We start from the raw sequence: 19,703 nt of genomic DNA, 5'->3' as shown, positions 1-19,703 counted from the left end.
CCATCTCGCGTCAATCTCTTCCATCAATGACATGCATGTCCATCTGCACCTCATCTCGGATCCCCCACCTTCGCCAATCTCTCTGCCCTGACTTGCTTTTTCTGTATCATTGGACGGGCTGATGGAATTCCTGCCGAGGGTTCATTTTCTCCATTGCTGGCTGACGACACCGCCGACTTTTGATGGTGCTTCCTATGCTGTGTCCGCCGTCACCTGTGTCGAATGGCTCTCTCAAATTATTGCGGACCTCGATTCTCTCTTTTCTGAGATGAATTTGGTGTAATACTTGGTTGACTTCGGTAAACATCGGCGCGTCCGTCCCTGCATCAAACGATCCTCAATTTTCGACCATTGGAGAAACTGTGCCGAAAATCTGCCTCCTCGCCTCGTCCCTTCTCCAGACACTGCAAGATTCTCCGCTTGCGCTCATTCTTGCGAAACGAGACAACGGCTCTGACGGGATAGCACAGTCAGCAGGTAGAGGCCCAAAGCTGAGTCGGCATGTGGGCAAGATGCATGCGAAGGAATCACAAGTCATTTCTACATGGTAAAAGACATCACAGTCATCAGCGGTTTGGTTGGGCCTCCACTACGACCCATCAATCCATCTTCCACCGATTTCTTTCCATGATGTGACACCAGGAGTAACCTCTGGAACAAATCGTCCCCAGGCTCGAACGGTTTCTCAGCAAAAGCTCCGGTGAATTCCTTGAGCGACACCAACGTTCTCGCTATTGACACTTCAGGTCCTCTGTTGGTCAAAGCAGCCCATTCCTGTTGGGTTTCTGTGAGCCACAATCGCCCCTGTGAGCTGAAGGGCAGTGCGTAAACAAATAGCTGATGACAACACCAGCCAACTCGCCATGCACTGTATGTACCATCGAGTAGATACGACATGAGGATGGCCCGACGGACGCTCTCGCCCAGAATCCAGCTCCGCCATGGGTCCAAGTCATGGGGTATTCTGCTCGCCGCCGACGTCCAAAGTATAGTTGTCCATCTGGCCAATAGTTCGAACCCCAGGTTGACTGGCCAGGTAGTCTTCTGGTCAAAGGCGTGTTGAATCAGGAGCAGTATCAGAGCTTGCGTGGCAGCCACTAACTCTATCAGAGAGACGGTTGGTGCGTCCAAAGTGATGAGCTCAGAGAAAGGACTGCTGTCAAACCTGACGCCCTCAAGCACCCAGGCCAGATGCCGCTGAGAGGTTGTCCCATGCAGCTGGGGATGAACAAAAGGCGTCGCCCGTCCTTTTCGCACCAGGTCCGGGATCCGAAGCATCTCGCCAATGATGTAGTGCGTGGCCTCGGGATCCGCCGTCAGAGGGACCGCTGTCAGCGCAAGCACCAGCGTTCGGTTGGCCAAGCAGGCGTGGATCTTGTCGCTCATGTGCAAGGAAGCGATGTACTGCAGGAAATCGGGCCCGGCCGCGTCTGCGTCTGCGTCGCGACTATGGCCTGTGTCCAGCTTGGCTGTGAGAGCGCGGCTTTTCCTGCATCTGCGGCGTCGTGCCCCGGGAGATGACGATGCACCCGATGAATTCTGTGTCAAGAGCGGCTCCAGATCGTACACGCAGTCGAGATTCATCCTCCGACAGCGCTGACACTTTGGAAGCCCAATCACGCACCGCCGCTTGCTCCTCGTGCAGCTGCGACACGCTTTTCTTAGAGGCGATGCTGATGGAAATGACGATGGTGGTGGCTCCGTCATCGCCGCCCAAGCCGCGACCTTCGTCTCGGGGCCGAATGAGTAAGGAGCAGCAGATACGTTCGGCAGTCAGTTGCAAGGTACCTGGGGCCTGCGGATGAACAAGAGAGCGTCAGATGTGACAAGTTGTTTCTCGTCGTGGCGATCGAAGAAGCATAGTTCCCGCCATCGGAACTGCGATATTACGAGGATGGGACCAGCTGGGCATTTAATTAATATGCCCTGGTCAACCTGGTCTTGACCCGTTGCGTATCCTTGCCGCCATGGGTTTAGATCCCACCCTTTGCAGTCTGGACGCCTCATTCGATAATTGGCCTGGCGGCCTAGCGAGCCCCGTCTTCGCATCTCCCCCAGCTAGGTCGATAACTATCGGCGAACAATATGTCACTTATATAGAATGGATATTCATGCCTGTATTGAGACTGCAACTATGCTATGTATGTGGTGTATAGATATATGGAGTCCCGGGTATTCAGCCATTCATCCATTCACAGTATACGAAGTCGATCCATCTCGGTGCGAGTCGACCAAGTGTCTACAGAAGGGATCTTCACAGAGGAAATTTCTTTCAGAAGGACATGAATACCGTCTTCGTCAAACACCCCCCCGTCCTACTCGTACTCTCTCTCGCGCCTCTCGCCTCTCGCCTCTCGCCTCTCGCCTCTCGCCTCTCGCCTCTCACCTGGCCATAACACTTCCTAATCCTCCACTCGCCTTCCAGTCTTTCAGAAGATGGCACTGAGCGCCTTCCTCCACCACGGCCAAGTCGCGACCCTGGCCCTGAAGGCATTGATGGTCTCCCAGTCGTGCTCGCGGCGGCCTGTGTCGAGATCGATCTGGTCGAGGCGGAGGAATCCGTGGCGTTTCCACAGGTAGCCGCAGGCCCAGAAGAAGAGCACCACGGGGAGGGCCAGGTAGGCTTTGAAGAAGTCTTCGGCGCTGGCCAGGTCGCTGGTGAAGGGCGGGGCGATGGCGACGAAGAACTGCGCCGCCAGCGCAATGAACACGAGGAACAGGCCCAGCCACGATCCCCACACGCCGCCGATCGCCTTGAACGGGATGTCGTCCAGGCTGCGCCCCTGTCGGGTCCATGCTGCTCGGAACCGGATGTGCGCCTGCGTCTCGTCAGTAAAAAGGGCACTGCTGAGGATGTGAAATGGCGGCCATTGCAAGGGACTTACCACGCAGATAGAACCCCAGGTGAAGAGGGCAGCGAGACCAGACAGCGCGAGCAGCCAGTCGAAGACGACGCTGCCAGACGACGCCAGCACAACATAAGCCAGCGCACCAAAGGCCAGGTTGAGTACCACAGAGGGCAACGGTCGGCCGGACCTGTCGATGTAGGAGAAAATCCGGGGCGCATACCCCTGCTGAGCGAGGGCGGTCAAGGTTCGCGAGCCGCCGTAGACGCTGGAAACACCAATCGACACGACCGAGACAAGAATGACCACGTTCATAAAACTGTCGTAGCCGATCAGGCCGGCATCCAGGGGTGCAAGCACGAAAGGCGACGTGCCGTCTGCGTACGGGTTGGCGGCGTTGAGGAGACGGTCGTCGGTAGAGCTAACCAAAAGGCCGACGAAAGTGAGCCCGAGGATGTAGAATCTGTAACCCATTAGCTGCACAGTCACTTGGAGGGGAAACGTGGTATCCTCTCACAGGGTAATACGCCAGAAGACCTGTTTGATGGCGCTCGGAAGGGACTTGCCAGGGTTGTTGGACTCGGCGGCAGCAAGTCCCACGAGTTCGGTGCCCGCAAACGCAAAAGCCGCCGTGACAAACACGGAGCAGAAGCCACGGAAGCCGTTCTGAAAGGCACCAGGGTTATACCACAGCCGGGCGCCCCAGTACTCGTCGTAGATACCACTCGAGGGTCCACCGCCGCAAACGAGAACGACGGCAACGACCATGAAGATGACGGTCGCCAGCAGTTTGAACAGGGAGGCCCAAAATTCCTCCTCGGCGTAGCCCAGGGTCCCGAAGACATTGATAAAGATTATGAAGACCCAAAAGATGGTGATCCAGACCGCTACGCTTATGTCTTTGTTCCAATATTGCACGGTGAAGGAGCAGACGGTCAGTTCGAGCGGTAGGACGATGATCCATTGGAAGACCTGGTCTCTGTAAGTGGACAAACTCAGTCAATACTCGGCATGAAGACCTACGTAGTTCCAACCCATCGCGAAGCCCCATGAAGGATCAATCTGTCGTGCCGTTAGCACCGTGGACTTGTTCTTGTACTGGCAGGTTCCCAACCTACAAAGCGAACCGAATATGTGTAGAACCCTCCGCTGATGGGATACATGACGGCCAATTCTCCGAGCGCGTAGACGACGTTGAAGATCATAACTCCGGTGATGAGGAAGCAAATGAGAAGAGAGGCCGGGCCGCCTCGAGTCAAAGCTCCTCCAGAGCCAACGAAGAAACCAGCGCCGATTGAGCCCCCAATAGCAATCATGTTCAGGTGGCGGGACTTCATGGAGCGATCAAGCTCCTCCACGCCCGTCCCCCAGTCGCCTGTGGAATTGTCAATGCATGTTGACGCGACGATAGAGAAGCCTTACGTCTTCGGAAACTGTTGAGGCTGAGGCCATTGCGGGTGAGAAAGTCCTTCTCGCGAAAGTTTTCGGGCACGTAGCCATCTCCTGGGCTGTGCCTGGCGATGTGCACCGCTTTCTCAGAGTCGGTCGGTGACTCCTGTGCTATGGTGTATTCCTTCGGCGCGTCGAGACTCATTTTCCCGGTTGCGTATCAGCAGAAGGGAGGGTAAGAAGGGATCCCTGGGAGAGATCGTCGCGACAGGACGTCAAGGTCGCTGGGTTAAAGAGCTGTTCGAGAGACAATGGCCAATGCTCTGAGCAACGCAAGACTATGCAAGAGTGGAGAGATGAAGGAGGCAGGAGGAGATCCCATCCGCACCTTTAATACCACCATCCCCCAGCGGTTAATGGAGGGTACAACAGGCTCAAGAAGCTCAATCTGCTATCTCTCGGCCATCTGCGTCTCCCATGTCAGAGCTCTCGCAAGCCTTCCAAGGTGGAGAGCTTTCTTCCGGGTGGCGGCTTGGCCCAGTCAACGAGGTCACGTCACTTAACTGATCGTGGAAGGCACCGAGCAGATGCGGAGGCCAAGAGGTTACGACCAAGAGATAATACGCCTCGGCGGAGGCGATACCACGGTTCGAGAAGCCCATTGCAGCCGAGCGGGAGCGGAGACTGGCAGAAGATCCACGAAGACAAGAAGTTTCCTGGGCTCGTAGAGGCGAATCCCCAGCGCGCGCCGAGGCTTGTCGTCTGGGCGGAAGCATGGCCAAGACGGCGGTGGAATCCCACTGGAGCCACAGACGAGAGTTTCCAATGGCAGAGAGTGTGAAGCCGGAAGATAGGTGTTGGCTGTTGTCATTGTTTTGTAACCCGTGAACCTTATTGGCAGCTAGGCGATTCAAGTATATGTATGCGGGGTGTCGAAAGCTGTCGATAAGTTCTCACGCGACAAAGGTTTGAATGATATTGATTTGGCGAGAAGGACGAGATCTGCGAAGTTATCTTGCTCGCTTGGTGGCAGCGGCATTGGTGGGTGGAGGAAAATGTGATCGACTAACCTACCCTTCAGAGTCACAGCTAAGCCAACAGTTCTCAAACCACCGAGGCAATTTCCCGCCCTGGAGGCTGTGCAAGAGATACAAGCTTGAAACCAAATCGATCAATAGACGAGACACGGGACCAACGGGACCCACGGGACACTTTGTACAGTATTCGGTATCTTGGTTGACGAACAAGGCTCCTCCCGTGTTACTCTTATCTGAACACTGTACGCAACCCCGATTGGGCCCCTTCTGCCCCAGCCTCGCGGCATCAACCCACTGCACCCACTGCAACTTAAAGCTATGAACCTGTACGAGGTGAGCTGACATGAAATTACAATGGACAATTGAGAGAGCATACTTGACCATTATTAGCTACCTGAGAGGAAATTCAAAAGCATCGAATCCAAAATCCAGCTCACGACTAGATACCAATCGTCACCTTTTGTTGTGGTGGTGGTGGTGGTGGTGGTGGTGGTGGTGGTGTTGTCAATTTTCTCGGTCGATATTAGTTGTTTCCAATTGTTGCCCATCGCGCCATTCTTCTCTTTCCCCCTGTCATCATCGCCCTGCCAGACCACGATCAAGCCACATGAATTTCCCAGTGCGCAGGAATACGGAACACACCATCCTGCTTCTGCCCCTCTGCTTGGCCCAGCGGTAGCCCGTCGACTTTCCACTTGGCGGCATTCCACTCAAGATCCTTGAGCTTCAAATCTTCGCCGTAATAGGCACTAATCTTCTGCGTCAACGTTTCGTACTCCCTGAGCGATTTGGAGAAGCCACCGGCCCGCTGAAGCGCGACTTTGAGCAGTCTGAGATGTCTGCGGACAATCTCGAGCTCCTCCTCTCGGTTTTGGAACGAGCGCACGTGTTTGTGGTCCCCATTGACCTTGGATTGGGAGCTCACGCCATTGGTGCCGTTGGTTGTAGCAGCTTTCTTCAAGCTGATGCCGAAGTCCAACTCATAGTCATCATCATCGCCGGTGTCAGCCGCATCGGCATCCACCAATTGCTTGAGTGCCGTGAGATGGACGTCCGCCGCTTTCCTCAGGTAAAGGAGAGCGCTCTGCTCCGACAACTTCTTGGTGGCAGGCTCCTGTTTGGCGGCCTCGGCCAGCAAATGGTTTGCATATCCGGTGTAGAGCTCTGCCAGCAAATTCCAGCACGAGTACAAACGCGGATTCCTCGATCCATGCACACGTTTGATGTTGTACACAATGTCTTCGCACAGGCGCAACGCGGGCTTGTAATTGCCCGCACTGAACTCCGCTTGAACCAGGCGGAAACCAAGGTCAAGGATAGTATCCTGAGGCCAGGAGCTTTGGCCCTCGCGAGACGTCCACAGAGTATTGAGAAGCCAAGAAAGACGGGAATAGTCCTTGTGTTCGCCAATCAAGCTAATGAGTTCGTTGAGTTCAGATAGCTGGGCTCGCGCAATGTTGATGCTATTGTTCTTGCAAATGTCGAAAACTTCAGCCAAGATCTGCTGAGAGAGGGCGAGCATCTCGCTTTGCACCTTAGGACTGCTGCTCTTGTAGGCAAATTCACCTCTTCCAGCAGTCATGAGGCATAGCTGGAACCCAAGACGGATTTCGGTCGGGTCATCAAGACCTTCGTGCGCCATGAGGAACTTGAATGTGCAAGTTGCAAGGTCAAGGGCTTCCTGATCCTTGTTCTGCTTCAACAAGAGGCGAAGTTGGTCAACAGCGGCATAGCTAGCTGCAACGACGAAACTCTTGAAGTGGACATTTGGATGCTCTGCAGCATACTTGGTGATAACATTGACGAATGCTTTCAGAGCAGCTCGCGAAACGGCTTTGGAAACTGAGACTTCCGAAGCAGCAAAGAAATCAATCAGCTGCGTTTCAATGATGGTGAAGTCCTCAAAGCGGTTGTTTCGCACGAGAATATGGCGGAGACGAGCCGCATGGACGAAGACCGCTTGCAGCTTGGCTTTGGCCTTGATGGACCGGACGAAACGTTCGTAGAACAAATGCTCCTGTTTAGATTCGGTCAGTATACGAATAATGTATCAGAAGGGGGTAGGCGGCAACGTCTTGATTTAAGAAGGAAACGGCCTCGAGGAGACGAGTCAGATCTGGAGTACCACTTACGGCTACCAACTCAGCAATATTGTGTGCAATGCTTAGAGTATGGTCGCTGCGGACATGATACTCAAAAGCAGCGATAAAAGCGAAGCAAGCTCGCCCGATCGTGGCGCCGTGGAACGCGGAAGTCTTGGGCGCAGACTGGTAGATGGCCTGGAGTTTGAGGTCTCTGACGATCTCCAAGGCGTGGCGGCGGAGGTCGTAGCTGATGAAGATCGCGGCGAGGAAATCAGCAACGTAGACCAGCTCTTCCGTTGTGCGAACGTTCAGGACGATATCCAGGATCAAAGACCTGAGTTCTTTGATGATAAGGTCTGTCTTTTGCTGCTTGTGGTAAATGGCGATCAGCTGCTGGAGTTGCTTGAGCGTCTTCGTCTGCGTGTACTCATGTGCTCTGCGGCTCGATATATACTTCTCGAACAGGAGTGACTCGGCCTTCTCGACAGTCTCTTTGCTCAATGTTGTGGATTTGGTCGATGTAATCTGCTTGATATAAAGCTCCTTGATCATGCTCTTGGACCGCTCGATCGTCTGGACGGATACCACTTCGGAATGCTGCGACACGGTCTCGAAGTAGCGGATGGATTCGAACCTGTAAAGTGTTCTTAGCGTCTATCAATGCAGGGAAGGGAATTCTAATAGTTCCTTCGAGAACAGATGTCCTGAAGGAATTGGTGACTTACCAATACTCTTGGCTCTTGGAGCATGCCTCAGCCAATGCGCTTGTTGTAATGATCGAGATCACAGACTTTTCTCCGTAATATTTGAAGCAAGCTTCACGGACCTCCCTCAAGATCTTCACGTGTTGGTCGACGTCCAGCTTTGTCTCTTCCATCGAGGTGTAGTACTTCTCCAACAGGCGCTGGACGACTGTAGCATCGGCGAATTGTTCGTACTGAGTGCCAAACTTGATGAATGTGGCCGCAATCGACTTGAAATGAATCAACGCTTCTGTAAATCGCCGACTTTCATAGTAATGCTCGGCAACAATGATGAGAGCGCGAAGTGCATCTTTCTGACTGATCAAGTCACCTTTGTTGACGGCATTGACAATTTCAAGGTAGTATTCCACCCAGTACCTATGGACGAGATGGTGAGTTCGGCAGGTGTCTGCGAGATTGTAGAGGAGAGTTATTGTCTCCTTGTCACTCTTGCCGTAAAAGTTGCGGTAGTCGACCAACAACTCTTGATAAAAGCTAATGATGCGGTCGTGGAACCCATGGCGTTTCAGGAACGCCACATACATATCAGAGTATTTGGCAACAGCAGGATTGTCAATACCGTGTGTCTTGTGATGAGCACGATAGAGCCTCAGGTAAATTTGCTCGCTCTGGTCCAGAACCTGGTGTTGTTCGTAGCATTCAGCTAAACGCACGGCAAGCATAACACTCTCTGTGGAAAATTTGGCAGGGAGAGTAATGCTCTCGAGAGCGTCGTTGAACAATGCCGCCCAGCCCTTCTTCATTGTGCTTTCGAGGACTGTTATGGCTTGTGAGTACCGGCTTTGTTCAATGTAAATAGCCGTCAGTGACTTCGCAAGTTCGAAGGTGGAATGGGTAACCTCGGCAGAGGTTGTGATGGTATGTTCGAATACCTTGAAGCTCGTAGTCAGCTCTGGGACTTTCAGGATGACAACGAGACTTGAAACTAGCGTGGGTAGTTCTATCAGACGGGTGAGAGATGACTTACCTCGCGGATTGTCACCTCGGTGGATTCGCTGACTGTCGTGGTTGAATATTTAATAATCTCCATGGAAGTGGCAGTGATTTGCTCTTCAATCTCCGTGATGAAGGTGGTTTCGCTGACGTTTTTGTAGTAGGAGAAGCATTTTTGATAGACGGATAGAGCCACTGTGTTGAGCTTGACGGCCTTCATGATGACAGCGATCTCTTTCAGGAGTCGAACAATGGACTCGTACATCGAGAACTCGCTGTGCTCAAACTCTTTCCAGGCGAATAGAAGGACAGAAGACGCCTCGTCAACACGATTCCGGGAGTGCAAGAAACGAGCATAGGCCAGCATCAATTCTAGCTTCTTCTGGTGCCACTCCAAGGTCCTAACACTGGCGCAGTGCTCGGTTAGTTTCCACCACAGTTCAATGTACAGTTCTTCAGCCTTCTCATAGTCCTCGCGCTGGATCAACTCCGTTGCGCGGGCAAAGATGCCTTCAACCAACGACAAGGTGAGAGATTCTGCAGTTTCCTCTTGATAACCAGCGAAAAGCTGTGAATATCAGTTAGCTTGTGGCCAAGTTGACATCGTATATGACATTGTTGAATCGTCGCGTGGGCAGAGCACTCGAAGGAAGAGCTTGACTTACTGAACCCTCAAAGGTGTCAATGAGCTCCTTTTCCTTGCGCCTAAGGAGGGTGACATCCAAGCTGCGGGACACCTTTTCGCCATTTTCTTGAATGCCCTGATCATCGATGACGATCGATCCTGTTTTCTGCTTGAATTCTTCAGTCTTTTCAGTTTCGCCGATGAAGACATAAAGCTCGCTCAGTTGTCTGTAACATGCAGACACCTCCCGAGAGCTCGCGCCGTAGCGGTATGTATAGGCGGAGACGAGGATTCGCAGTGTTTCTTCACGGTAAGTTGTTATCTGACTTCTGCTTTTTGTCACCAAGCCTTCTGTGACCCGTAGCAAGCAGAGACAGAGTTGGACAACGAGATCGTGATGCGAGCCCAATATTTTTGCAGCAACCCTGATTGATGTCATGTACCAGGACGCCGCATCGTGGAGTCGAAGCAGAGTGGTCTCATATATCTTTGCGATAACAATAGCTGCCTGTAACACGCAGGCGTGGTCTTGACCGAATAGGTTCATACGAACACGATAGGCGAGAGCGTGGAGCTCTGTCGCTTCACTGGGTGATGTCTGTGCGCGCCAGCAGGCTTCCTCAAGGAGGGCCAAGGTCACAGTCGAAGGAAAAATGTTAGCAAACTCTTTGGGGATATCGAGATCCACGCCACGCTTAAGAAGTGACGACTGCTTGAAGTGAACAATCCAGTATCTCACGGTATACTCCAGCAGCTGGCGGGAGTGTGAGGGACGGTGGATCCTGCTGAAATCCAAATAATCCAGCGTCGGCTCCTGATCTTCTCTGAGGGAAGTCTTTGCGTGGATCAGAATGCGAGTCAGCATATCCCTATGCCGATCTTTGATCAACGAGTAGTCCTTCGACTTTTCAGCGACTGCAATCAAGGCTGTCTTGATCGCCGCATGTCTGATTGCTAACATACCTTCCCCTCTGATGGTGAAGGGGGCGACGGATGCGATCAGATCACGAAGGTCGACGCTCTTTTCGTCCATCTCGAAGCGGATTGGTTGGGCTTGGAGTAAGAGCTCGAGTTCTGAGAGCAATAATGGCCTTTCCGCAGCCAGAGTAATGGAAAGGAAACTTTTCGCTTGTGTGTCGATGGGAAGAACCGAAATCAGTCTTTCCACTACGTCCGGCACAGTCTTCGGGCTGGCAACGAGAGTTTTCAGAGCTTCGTCGAACGTTGAGTGGATGTTTTGGTGTCCGATGTATTGTGTAGCAAGCCAGGCCCAGAGAATTGAGCCATCAGCAGCGGCTGCCAATTTGTCGATGGCAGATTCCTGGGCACCATCTTCAATTGCGGCGAACGACTTGTTGTCACCGAGCTCCCGGCGCAGAATGGTTCGGATGTCATCAAGCATAGTCTCTGCCGAGAGTTTGACATATTCCGACTTCGTGTGAGATGTTTCAAGCGGCTGGGAGAAGCGAATCAATCGCAGACCAGGTATTTTAACGGCCAAGTCATGGAGCCTGTTGGCTACAGCATGAGCATGATGTCTCTGCCCGGTAATTTCGTCAAGGCCGTCGACAACGAGCACAAGTGTGTTTGTCTCATCATAGTCAATGGTTGACAGCACCTTTTCAAGGACGGACCACAGGATCTCCTCATTTTTGTGGGGTGCGTTTGAATCCTTGAACTCATGGTACGCTTCGCTCAAAGCCTTGTACAGGTGGATGTCTCCAATGCGTTGAGACAGAATCTGCCACAACAGAGTTTTAAGCAGTGCAAATGAGTTGGCCTGAGCAGGGATGTTGCTGTTGAAGAAAAAGCTCAGAGGGAATACGAGCTTGCGGCCAATAGGTCGTTGAAGCCGATCAACGGTCCAGTTTGCCAGCGTCGTCTTGCCCGTGCCCGTCTTGCCCTCGACAATAAGTGAGCTTTCCCCGTTACGCACGAAGTTTGTCAGGTGGGACTGAAACCACGTGCAGGTAAACTGCTCTGGGCGGCTGGCGATATTGATGTTGTTGCTAGCTAAGAAGGCTAGAACAGTGTCTTGGGGAGCCAGCCACGCCTGCAGGGCTTCAAGGATATGAGTCTCTTTCAAGCCGCTAGCCGTCAAGCTGAAATTCCACATATCCTGAGAACATTGAGCGACTCGAGAGCGGAAACTCTCGATAGAGGTGCTGAAGGTGGAAAATATGTCGAGGTTGGTCGAGGAGTTGTTTCCATGGACAATCTGCCAGAATGTGATGGCCACCCCGGTCACGATGGATAATAGTTCGGAAAAGGCCTTGGAGAGATTATCTGAAATGAGTCTGGAAGAGGTGATGATGTCGACCCGTTTCAAAAGAGGCGACAATTCGAGGCCGAACTGGTAAAAGAGGTTGAAGACCGTCTCCAATGCTGGAGCATTATCGCTTCCAAGCTAAAGAAGCGTTAGCAGGTTCGTACTCGGATCTGTAGGGGAGATACAATCACAGTGATAGAAAAGGATTTGTGCTTCTGCAAAGGTGTCAAGGGCTTGCATCGAAAGCGATAGAGAAAGAAGGTAACGAGGGCTGAAAGGAAGCAATAGCCCGAGCGAATTGTGAATGCGGAGGTCGTAAAAGTTGGAAACCACGTACCTCTAGCAGCAGAAGACACTGCCCAAATACCAGATTTGTAGCCGCATTGATGTCGGACTCAAAGGTCGAAATCGCAATGTTGAACCGGTGGACCTGTTCCGCGAAGTGTTGTGCGGCGATCAGCACACGGTCCCAAGAGCCACCTTTGTGTGGGAGTCTGATGAGTCTTTCATCCCGAATCCATTCGAGGAGTCCGGTGATGGAAGTGTCAAATGCATAACCGCTGAAATTAGAGCCAAGCACGCGGTAAGCTTGGTTGCGGGAAGTCGCCAACTGTTCCTTTACTTGCTCCAGGCCGCCGAACGAGGACGTGCGGTCTGTGCTAGCGCGTGGTCGCTGCATAAAGACTGAGGGCATTGGTTTAGCTGACCGGACTGTGACATCCGGAATATCTGGGGGGGCGAGAGCTGAATACGTGCCCCCATTGACACCATTTGAAATAGAAGAGATTGATGTGTACTGGAAGCCGTTTGTCGACGAGCTGCTGACTCGCCGAAAGGAAGAGGAAGTCATACTAGATTGTTTCTCGGCCTTGACAGCCGAAGAGTCTTGTCCTGCAAAGAGAGTTGTGGTTAGCAATCACCTTTTCGGCTGGGGAGGGGAATTTTATACCAAACGGTTGCCGCAACAGACCGAGCATGATGACAGTCCACCCTGGGAAAGTCAAAAAGTCTCACTCAGACGGCTGCCAGTTTCTCAATGATGAAAACTGAGAGGCGGGGAACGCGGGCCATTTGAGCACTGAGCTATATACTCGAGCATGAGAGAGTTCCTCGCTCGGCCCTGGGAAGTTCCACTTGTTTAGCTATGTCCGCGGATGCAACATACGTATATCCTCAGCCCTCCCTGCTGGGATGTGTTTTGTCGAGACCCTGTGATCAGAGACGGCGGGGGATGTCGGGTCTACTGCCAGGAGCAAGTATCCATTCCATCCATGAGATCGTCCTCAGCCCCTCCTCGATGGCCGAATCACTGGCTACCACACCTGGGAAATGTGAAAAGTTATCGACGATGGTCTTGGTCCTCAAGCGCCTTTCTGGGAAGACGGAATTGCTCACAACCAGCATTTGATGCCTACCCGCCGACCACAACGTTTGGGCCGCTCTCAATCCCCGCCGATATGCAAGCCACCTACCATTTCGGACAGTCCGGTCAAGCGCAGCTCAGAGGTTGAAGCATCAGCATCCTCGGTGCAGCTCTTGGATGAGTATTCTCTCAGGGACCTGAGAGAGGATACGTAAAGGAAGCTGGAAGGATCCTCCTAGCTGCATGCTAGAGCTAGACATATTCGCTTAGCGGAATACACCGACCGAACTGTTTCGATGTCAAGCTGTCTCCGCAATAATGTAGGGTCCTTCTGCCTTCGCTCGAATTGGCAGGGAATTGAAAAATGCGTCTTGCATTGATCATAGCAGATTCGGTCATTGCACACAGCCAGACAGCCGCGGTCTTACGAGACCACGTCCGTGATCACACTTGTTGCTTCGACATCGGAATAGGAATGCGGGTTTGACATGGCTTGCATGACCTATTCGCTGATGGCTTGGGTTGAGTCTAGATTGCGCCATCGCTAACTGTCGAGGAGTTGGAAATGGCTGGGCATTCCATGCTGCTGCGCTTCTGCACAATTTTAGTCAAAGTGGACTTGATACGTACATTTCCCCTCGCCTGAATGAGACCTGAGATGTCACCAAATCGGTGGGCTGCTGCATGTGTTGTCCAACGAGGTGCGGACGGAAGCTTTGGCCTAACCCCTTCGTGGCGAGGACCATCGTCGGACAAGCGAGAGAAGATCTTTTCGGCAGCAGCTCTTTGTCATCTGCAGATTCTGGCGATGCCTCGCAAATCGATGTGGACTGCCTGAAGCGCAGCATCCCATAGAGGGAGAGAGGGGTTGAGAGTGAGTTTTGTGCTGAGAACGAATTAACCCACTAGTCGGAGGGTGGCCTCGGGTGGTTAGGTCACTAGGCTAGGCTCTCGTATACTAAGTACTTAGGCTAGACACTCACCCGCTAGGGGTGCCGAACGCCGGAACCGGGCGGAGTGACAGCCTCTTCAAGGCCTGCCAATCGCGTCGGTGACTCGGCTGTGCCCCCGGCAAGTCCCTGGAGGAAACGGTCATGCCGATCGAAGGCTCCCCGCATCCAGAAGCGTCATGACTATGCCAAGTCCGGAGGCACCAGCACCAGCCAGCGGTCCGCCAATGCATGCAGCCTCGTCGTTTCTGGAAAGGCCGCACCCTCTTCAGTACGTAAAGACACCACGGGATTCATCCTCCAACTTTTATTAGATCCCCTGCCGGTGCTCCTTTTGCACAAGATCGTACTTTCGACAAGCGAATCCGGACGTGATTGGACCGCTCTCTTTCCTTCCGTGCTTGAATTGTCGTCTCCATTCCCGAGGGCGGTGTTCAAGCCCAGCGGTTGACAAAAGCAGACATGGACGAGTCACCAATGGCAGAGTCCAGATTTGGGCTACCTTTGAGCCATTCTATGCTGCGAACGTCTATCTTACACTCCTTGTCATCAACACGAGCTTGCTTACCTTTGTTGCATGTGCAATTTTGTCCCTTACGTGTTTCCAAAGGTACAATGCCAGCATACGAGGCCTGTGCCATGGACGACTTGCGTAAATTGCGCAATGCGGAGAAGGCGGAGGAAGCAATGCTCCCCGGTCATCCCAAGATGGAGGGAACACTTAGGGCACCGGCAAGTATCCAATCGGGCTTTGATGGATCTTTAGTGCTCGCTGATCATTTCGCACCTTGCTAACGGAACAATGATTGGTTCTACAGTCTGCTTGGATAGACTTGTACAGGAGATCGCCTGCCATAGCATGCAAGAGTATAGAGAAGGGAAAAGGTGAGGATGGTCTGCGCAAAAAGTGAAACTGAATCGAAATTCATCAGACAATCTATGCACATGTCTTGTTCCCCGCCTGGCTTAACAGCTGTGTTCTTTTCTGAACAGCGGGGAGCTTAGGAAGCGTGCCTGCATGAAGAGTTTGGGGGAGGGGGAGGGGGATGTGAATGAAAGAGGGATGTCGCGAAACTCTATTCACATGCTACCAGGTCTCTCGAACATGGAGACGAGGTTGGGTCGAGCCCAGTTGGGTAACCCATTTGGCTTCAACGAAACTTCTGCATGCCCTCACCACAAACCCTGTCCAAAGAAACCTATCCTGATTCTCCCCAATCCAAAGGTCACATCATTCAATGTCATGACTGCGAAGACAATGGCGATTGAGTTGGGACTGCTGTGACATCCAAACACTCCACTTCGACTCTTTTGGGGTTTCAATCATATCACCGACCCGGTATTTGCTGCTCTTTGACGGCTTCGAATGAATGGAAGATCACTTTCGGGATCGGAACAGTTGGGCTTGAGGCCGGAAAACTCTGCCGAGCAACATACGGGCTGGTGCTGTTCTGTGAGATTCTCACTGTACTTTTGCCTCGTCGCGCGTAAATTTTGCAGTTTTTTTGTAGGTCGTTGAGGTATTCCCACGTAAGGTCACGACATCGCGGTATCCTTCCTTTGGTTATACCTTGATGGTGCCCACTTCCGGACTATCTCGATACTGGATGTGCATCATAGGAGCAAGAATCCTTCTGTACAAAAGTGAGCAGTGCTTTAGGGACGTACTCCACCATCGACAAAAACCATTTAATGGCCAGAAAAATATCAGATCACCCCCTCTTGACATCCACGTCATTCAAGGATGGGAACCCGACTGAGAATATTCCAAGGTGTGAATCCCAGGCGCCGAAGGCCTGTCGGGAAGGTAGGTGATCACTTGACCACAATTTTGGCTAGGTTCACGTAGGTCCTTGCAGAAGGTGAAGCCTGCAAAAGGCTGAGCGAGTTGAAAAGACTATCAGCGTTACTAGTGCCGTAGCCAACCGTGATTTAAACTCTCGAAGCTCATCCGTTCTCTTGCACTCTACCCTGCTCGCCTGGCCAGCAATCCCTACTCTGCTGATTGCTCTAGAGGCGGCATTTCAACGGTCGGCGAGAGTATGTAGCGATCCCGGCTTTTGAGTCGGGACGAGTGTCTCTGGTGATGCCTCTGAAAGCTGTTAGGTTGTGACATTTTTGAGATGGCAGCTTACGACTTGTGCAGGAAGTCTCGCTTGAGTGAACTCGTGGTGCTCGCGATCGTGGTCCACTTCGCAAACCATCTAGCAACTTAGGTAGCTACCCACTGGCATCCAGGAGGAGGCCGTCGTTACCCACTAGGTAGCTTGCGAGCTTGCTGGGTACGTACCTGTAAGTACCAGGTCGCTAGCACCACGGTTCTCAACCAGCTTCGTTTACGAATAATACCTCGTGTAATTTGTTGTCCAATACGAGGTAGATGGTAGACCAATGTTGTCTCTTCTACCCTCGACAGATTAGTAGGTGCCTAAACACCCCGGCCCGACGAATGTCAGAGTGTTCCTGGGCATTTCCAAGCTCAGAACACATGCGCTCTGGTGTGTGTTGGGAAATACTTGCAGCCGTAGCTTAAGTAAACCGAGTTGTTCACAACAGCAACGACCAGAAGGACGCTCAGCGACGGGATGCCACAAGCTGTTCTGGTGGTTGCCTCGAGAGGTTTACCACGTAGTGGTGGCGCCGAGATGGGACATGAAAGAAAGCAAGGCCTCAAGACGCAATGACTGATAGGGACCTGTAGTAGAAGAAGGAAATCGGATTGCCATCAGAATGCTCGCTCTGCACAAGATTAGTTCGTTGTCATCTCAGAGCTGACCAGCTTGGCAGCTGATTTCAGTCACGTGCAAGGCCCCGCCATTTTGCTCTACTTTTACTCGGTAGACGTGCTCCTTTTCTCCCTTTCAAAAAAAAAACACTCCTCTCACCTAGGAGAAGCATCACTAGTCGAGCTGAAAGTCCGCAGAAATAGCCAGAGAGCTAGACAGCTACCCTGAGGTCTGTTACATTTGTTTATATCCGATATCTTTCGGCAATCGCTGTGGTTGAGTCGGCAACACCAGTCACACAATCTACTTGTACTTGCTCCAAGGTGGGCTTTAAGGTCCTCTTTTTTTGGCCAATCAATTTAACTGCCCGCAACATCCTCATTTTGGAGGTGATTTCAGAGATTCAATCTCTTCTCTACCCGGCAATCCAACTCATTATTAACGTCTCCGTGCATTTTCGATATGGTAAGCGCAAAGTGGACACAGATCCTGGACACGCAGAGAGTCAAGAGATCATCCCAAGCCCTCTCTGTGATTGGCAGTGATGCCTATATATACGGTGGAGAGATCAAGCCCCGTGAGCCCGTTGATTCGGACATCCACGTAATCCATCTTGCTGAGGGTCAGTTCTACCCTTGAAGTTCGCGGGCGAGGTTATTCAGAACAACCGGGATGTTAACGTCTGGACAGTTCAGAATGACGCGGACTTGGTGTCCAAGATTACGGCATCGAACTCGGGCCCTTCGCCACGGGTGGGAGTCCTCTCCACGGGGCTGGATGGAAAGTTATATGTCTTCTCTGGGCGGGGAGGGGTCGCTATGAGTCCAATTGAGGAGAAGGGTTCGCTATGGGTCTTTGATCCTGTTGAAGAACAGTGGGCGCGCGTTGCCCCCAAAGACGAGACCTTGCCATATCCCGAAGGTCGAAGCTACTATGCACTTACATCCGATGGTCATGACGCTATCTTTCTCCATGCTGGCTGTCCGGAAAAGGGGAGACTCTGCGATCTCTGGTCGTTCAATATTATGGACCGCGCATGGAAACGGTTGGCTGACGCGCCAGAACCTGCCCGAGGCGGCCCCTCGATTGCATTTTCAGATGGCAAGTTGTACCGCATGAATGGTTTCGATGGCAAGACCGAACAGGGTGGCAACCTTGACGTGTATGATGTCGCCAACGACATCTGGACAACGATTGCATATCCCGCAGACGGCTGTTCTGGCCCTCCAGCGCGGAGTGTAAGTTGCCTTGTTGCAATCAGGATATCAGGGAAGCCGGTTTTGGTCACCGTGTTTGGTGAGAGTGACCCGAGCAACCTTGGTCATCAAGGTGCCGGGAAGATGCTGAACGACGCTTGGATTTTCCATATTGACACATCAATCTGGACGAAGGTGGACATGTCTGGATTAGATCGGCCTGCTGCACGGGGTTGGTTCGATGCTGATGTCTTGCAAAGCTCGCCATCACCAAAGGTTGTGATCCACGGAGGCCTTGCCGAGTCTAACGAGCGCCTTGGGGATCTCTGGACGCTGGAATTTGATGATTGAATCCACAATCGATATGGTTTCTGGCAGGCCACAGTTGTGGCACAAGCCGCTGCTTTCATTTAAACCCCGAAAACACAGTCCTTCTAATGCATTTGGTCCTCGAGCACTTTGATCCTAAAAAGTCTCAATATAAGCTTCACGCCAATCGATCAAGAGTTTGCAATTCTTTTAATCACATTGAAAAATCCATAGGAGGCTACCTTCTCTGCTGCTACAGGTGATTGTTTGCTGAGAATGGTTTAGCCCCAACATGTGCTCTCTCCCCGTGGTGCAGCAGTCAGGTACAGCAGCCTGACTACGCTTGCTGTTGCGCTGCTGTCTTCGCACGCACAGTCTTCTCTAGTGATGGCTTTGCGGGTGCTGTCGTGGAGTCTCTATGCAACGAGCACATATAAAACCACCGATCACTGTTTCTCGCTCTGTCGCCTGCTTGGCAATGCCGAACACACCGTGGTGACCTGCTTTTGACCCGACTAACCAAGTCCTGTCCCTAGGTTCCTCCTATAGTCCTTAGAAGTACATACCTCTGGTGTTTGAACACGCCTCATTCACGGAGCTCAAACGGGCTACGGGGAAGAGGCCACCTGCTTTGCACGGAATCAACCTCATACAAAGCCTTGTTGACCCTGTCCTACAATCACTCATCGCAAGGGGGCGCACCCTGTAACGTCCAGAAAACCCTCAAGATTCGGACTGATGGAAAAAATGTCTTACAATGCCATAGTCTTATCGTGTCCACTCCCGCTGTCCGTGGCGCAGTCGAAAGCCTGTAGGGTCAATGAAGGTTAGTGGCCATAGTACTCTAGTATCCAAGCTTTACAGCTTGACCGCACAGAGATACGGTTACTTCAGCTGGAGAATAGGGATACCACACAAACTATGCGGTTCATCATGCATCATGCGTCACTTCAGAGTTCGCTTAGGTACTTCACTGTGCCATATTGCTAGGGTGCGCCGGTACCCATTGATGCACAGAAGGAGATATGTATTAACGGGATCCCTGTCCGGATCAGGCCGACGTTGTACTCATTTCTAGTGACAATGACGATCCACCGCCCACGGGCATTTATATGGATTAATGCTATATGCATATATTCCGATCAAACTGCAATGAAACACCTCGGAAACTTGAGGTTTATGCCTCAGTTTTCTGAGGCGTTTGTGTTACGG

At 52.2% G+C, this 19,703-nt stretch overlaps 4 protein-coding genes across 4 annotated transcripts; 1 reads left to right on the top strand and 3 right to left on the bottom strand.

Annotated features, from left to right (window-relative positions):
* Positions 1–540: 540 nt before the first annotated feature.
* On the bottom strand, positions 541–1,584 carry A1O5_02939 (uncharacterized protein; the record flags this gene model as incomplete). Its single annotated transcript, XM_007743552.1, has 1 exon — positions 541–1,584. The coding sequence occupies one exon, from the start codon at positions 1,582–1,584 to the stop codon at positions 541–543; it is 1,044 nt and encodes a 347-aa protein (XP_007741742.1).
* Positions 1,585–2,429: 845 nt separating this feature from the next.
* A1O5_02938 (uncharacterized protein) lies at positions 2,430–4,440 on the bottom strand (the record flags this gene model as incomplete). The annotated part of the gene is made up of 6 exons (XM_007743551.1): positions 2,430–2,819; positions 2,886–3,309; positions 3,364–3,818; positions 3,870–3,908; positions 3,965–4,221; positions 4,269–4,440. The coding sequence occupies 6 exons, from the start codon at positions 4,438–4,440 to the stop codon at positions 2,430–2,432; spliced, it is 1,737 nt and encodes a 578-aa protein (XP_007741741.1).
* Positions 4,441–5,870: 1,430 nt separating this feature from the next.
* A1O5_02937 (uncharacterized protein) lies at positions 5,871–12,641 on the bottom strand (the record flags this gene model as incomplete). Its single annotated transcript, XM_007743550.1, has 6 exons — positions 5,871–7,289; positions 7,405–7,990; positions 8,082–8,992; positions 9,088–9,621; positions 9,719–12,085; positions 12,285–12,641. The coding sequence occupies 6 exons, from the start codon at positions 12,639–12,641 to the stop codon at positions 5,871–5,873; spliced, it is 6,174 nt and encodes a 2,057-aa protein (XP_007741740.1).
* A 4,807-nt stretch (positions 12,642–17,448) lies between these two features.
* On the top strand, positions 17,449–18,533 carry A1O5_02936 (uncharacterized protein; the record flags this gene model as incomplete). The annotated part of the gene is made up of 2 exons (XM_007743549.1): positions 17,449–17,608; positions 17,677–18,533. 2 exons carry the CDS (start codon positions 17,449–17,451, stop codon positions 18,531–18,533), a joined length of 1,017 nt encoding a protein of 338 aa, XP_007741739.1.
* Positions 18,534–19,703: the final 1,170 nt, after the last annotated feature.

The sequence above is a fragment of the Cladophialophora psammophila genome (assembly GCF_000585535.1).
Source record: "Cladophialophora psammophila CBS 110553 chromosome Unknown aczJe-supercont1.4, whole genome shotgun sequence".
Lineage (NCBI taxonomy): Eukaryota > Fungi > Ascomycota > Eurotiomycetes > Chaetothyriales > Herpotrichiellaceae > Cladophialophora > Cladophialophora psammophila.
The sequence above is the reverse complement of the archived record's forward strand: the minus strand, read 5'-3'. Positions and strand labels throughout refer to the sequence as shown.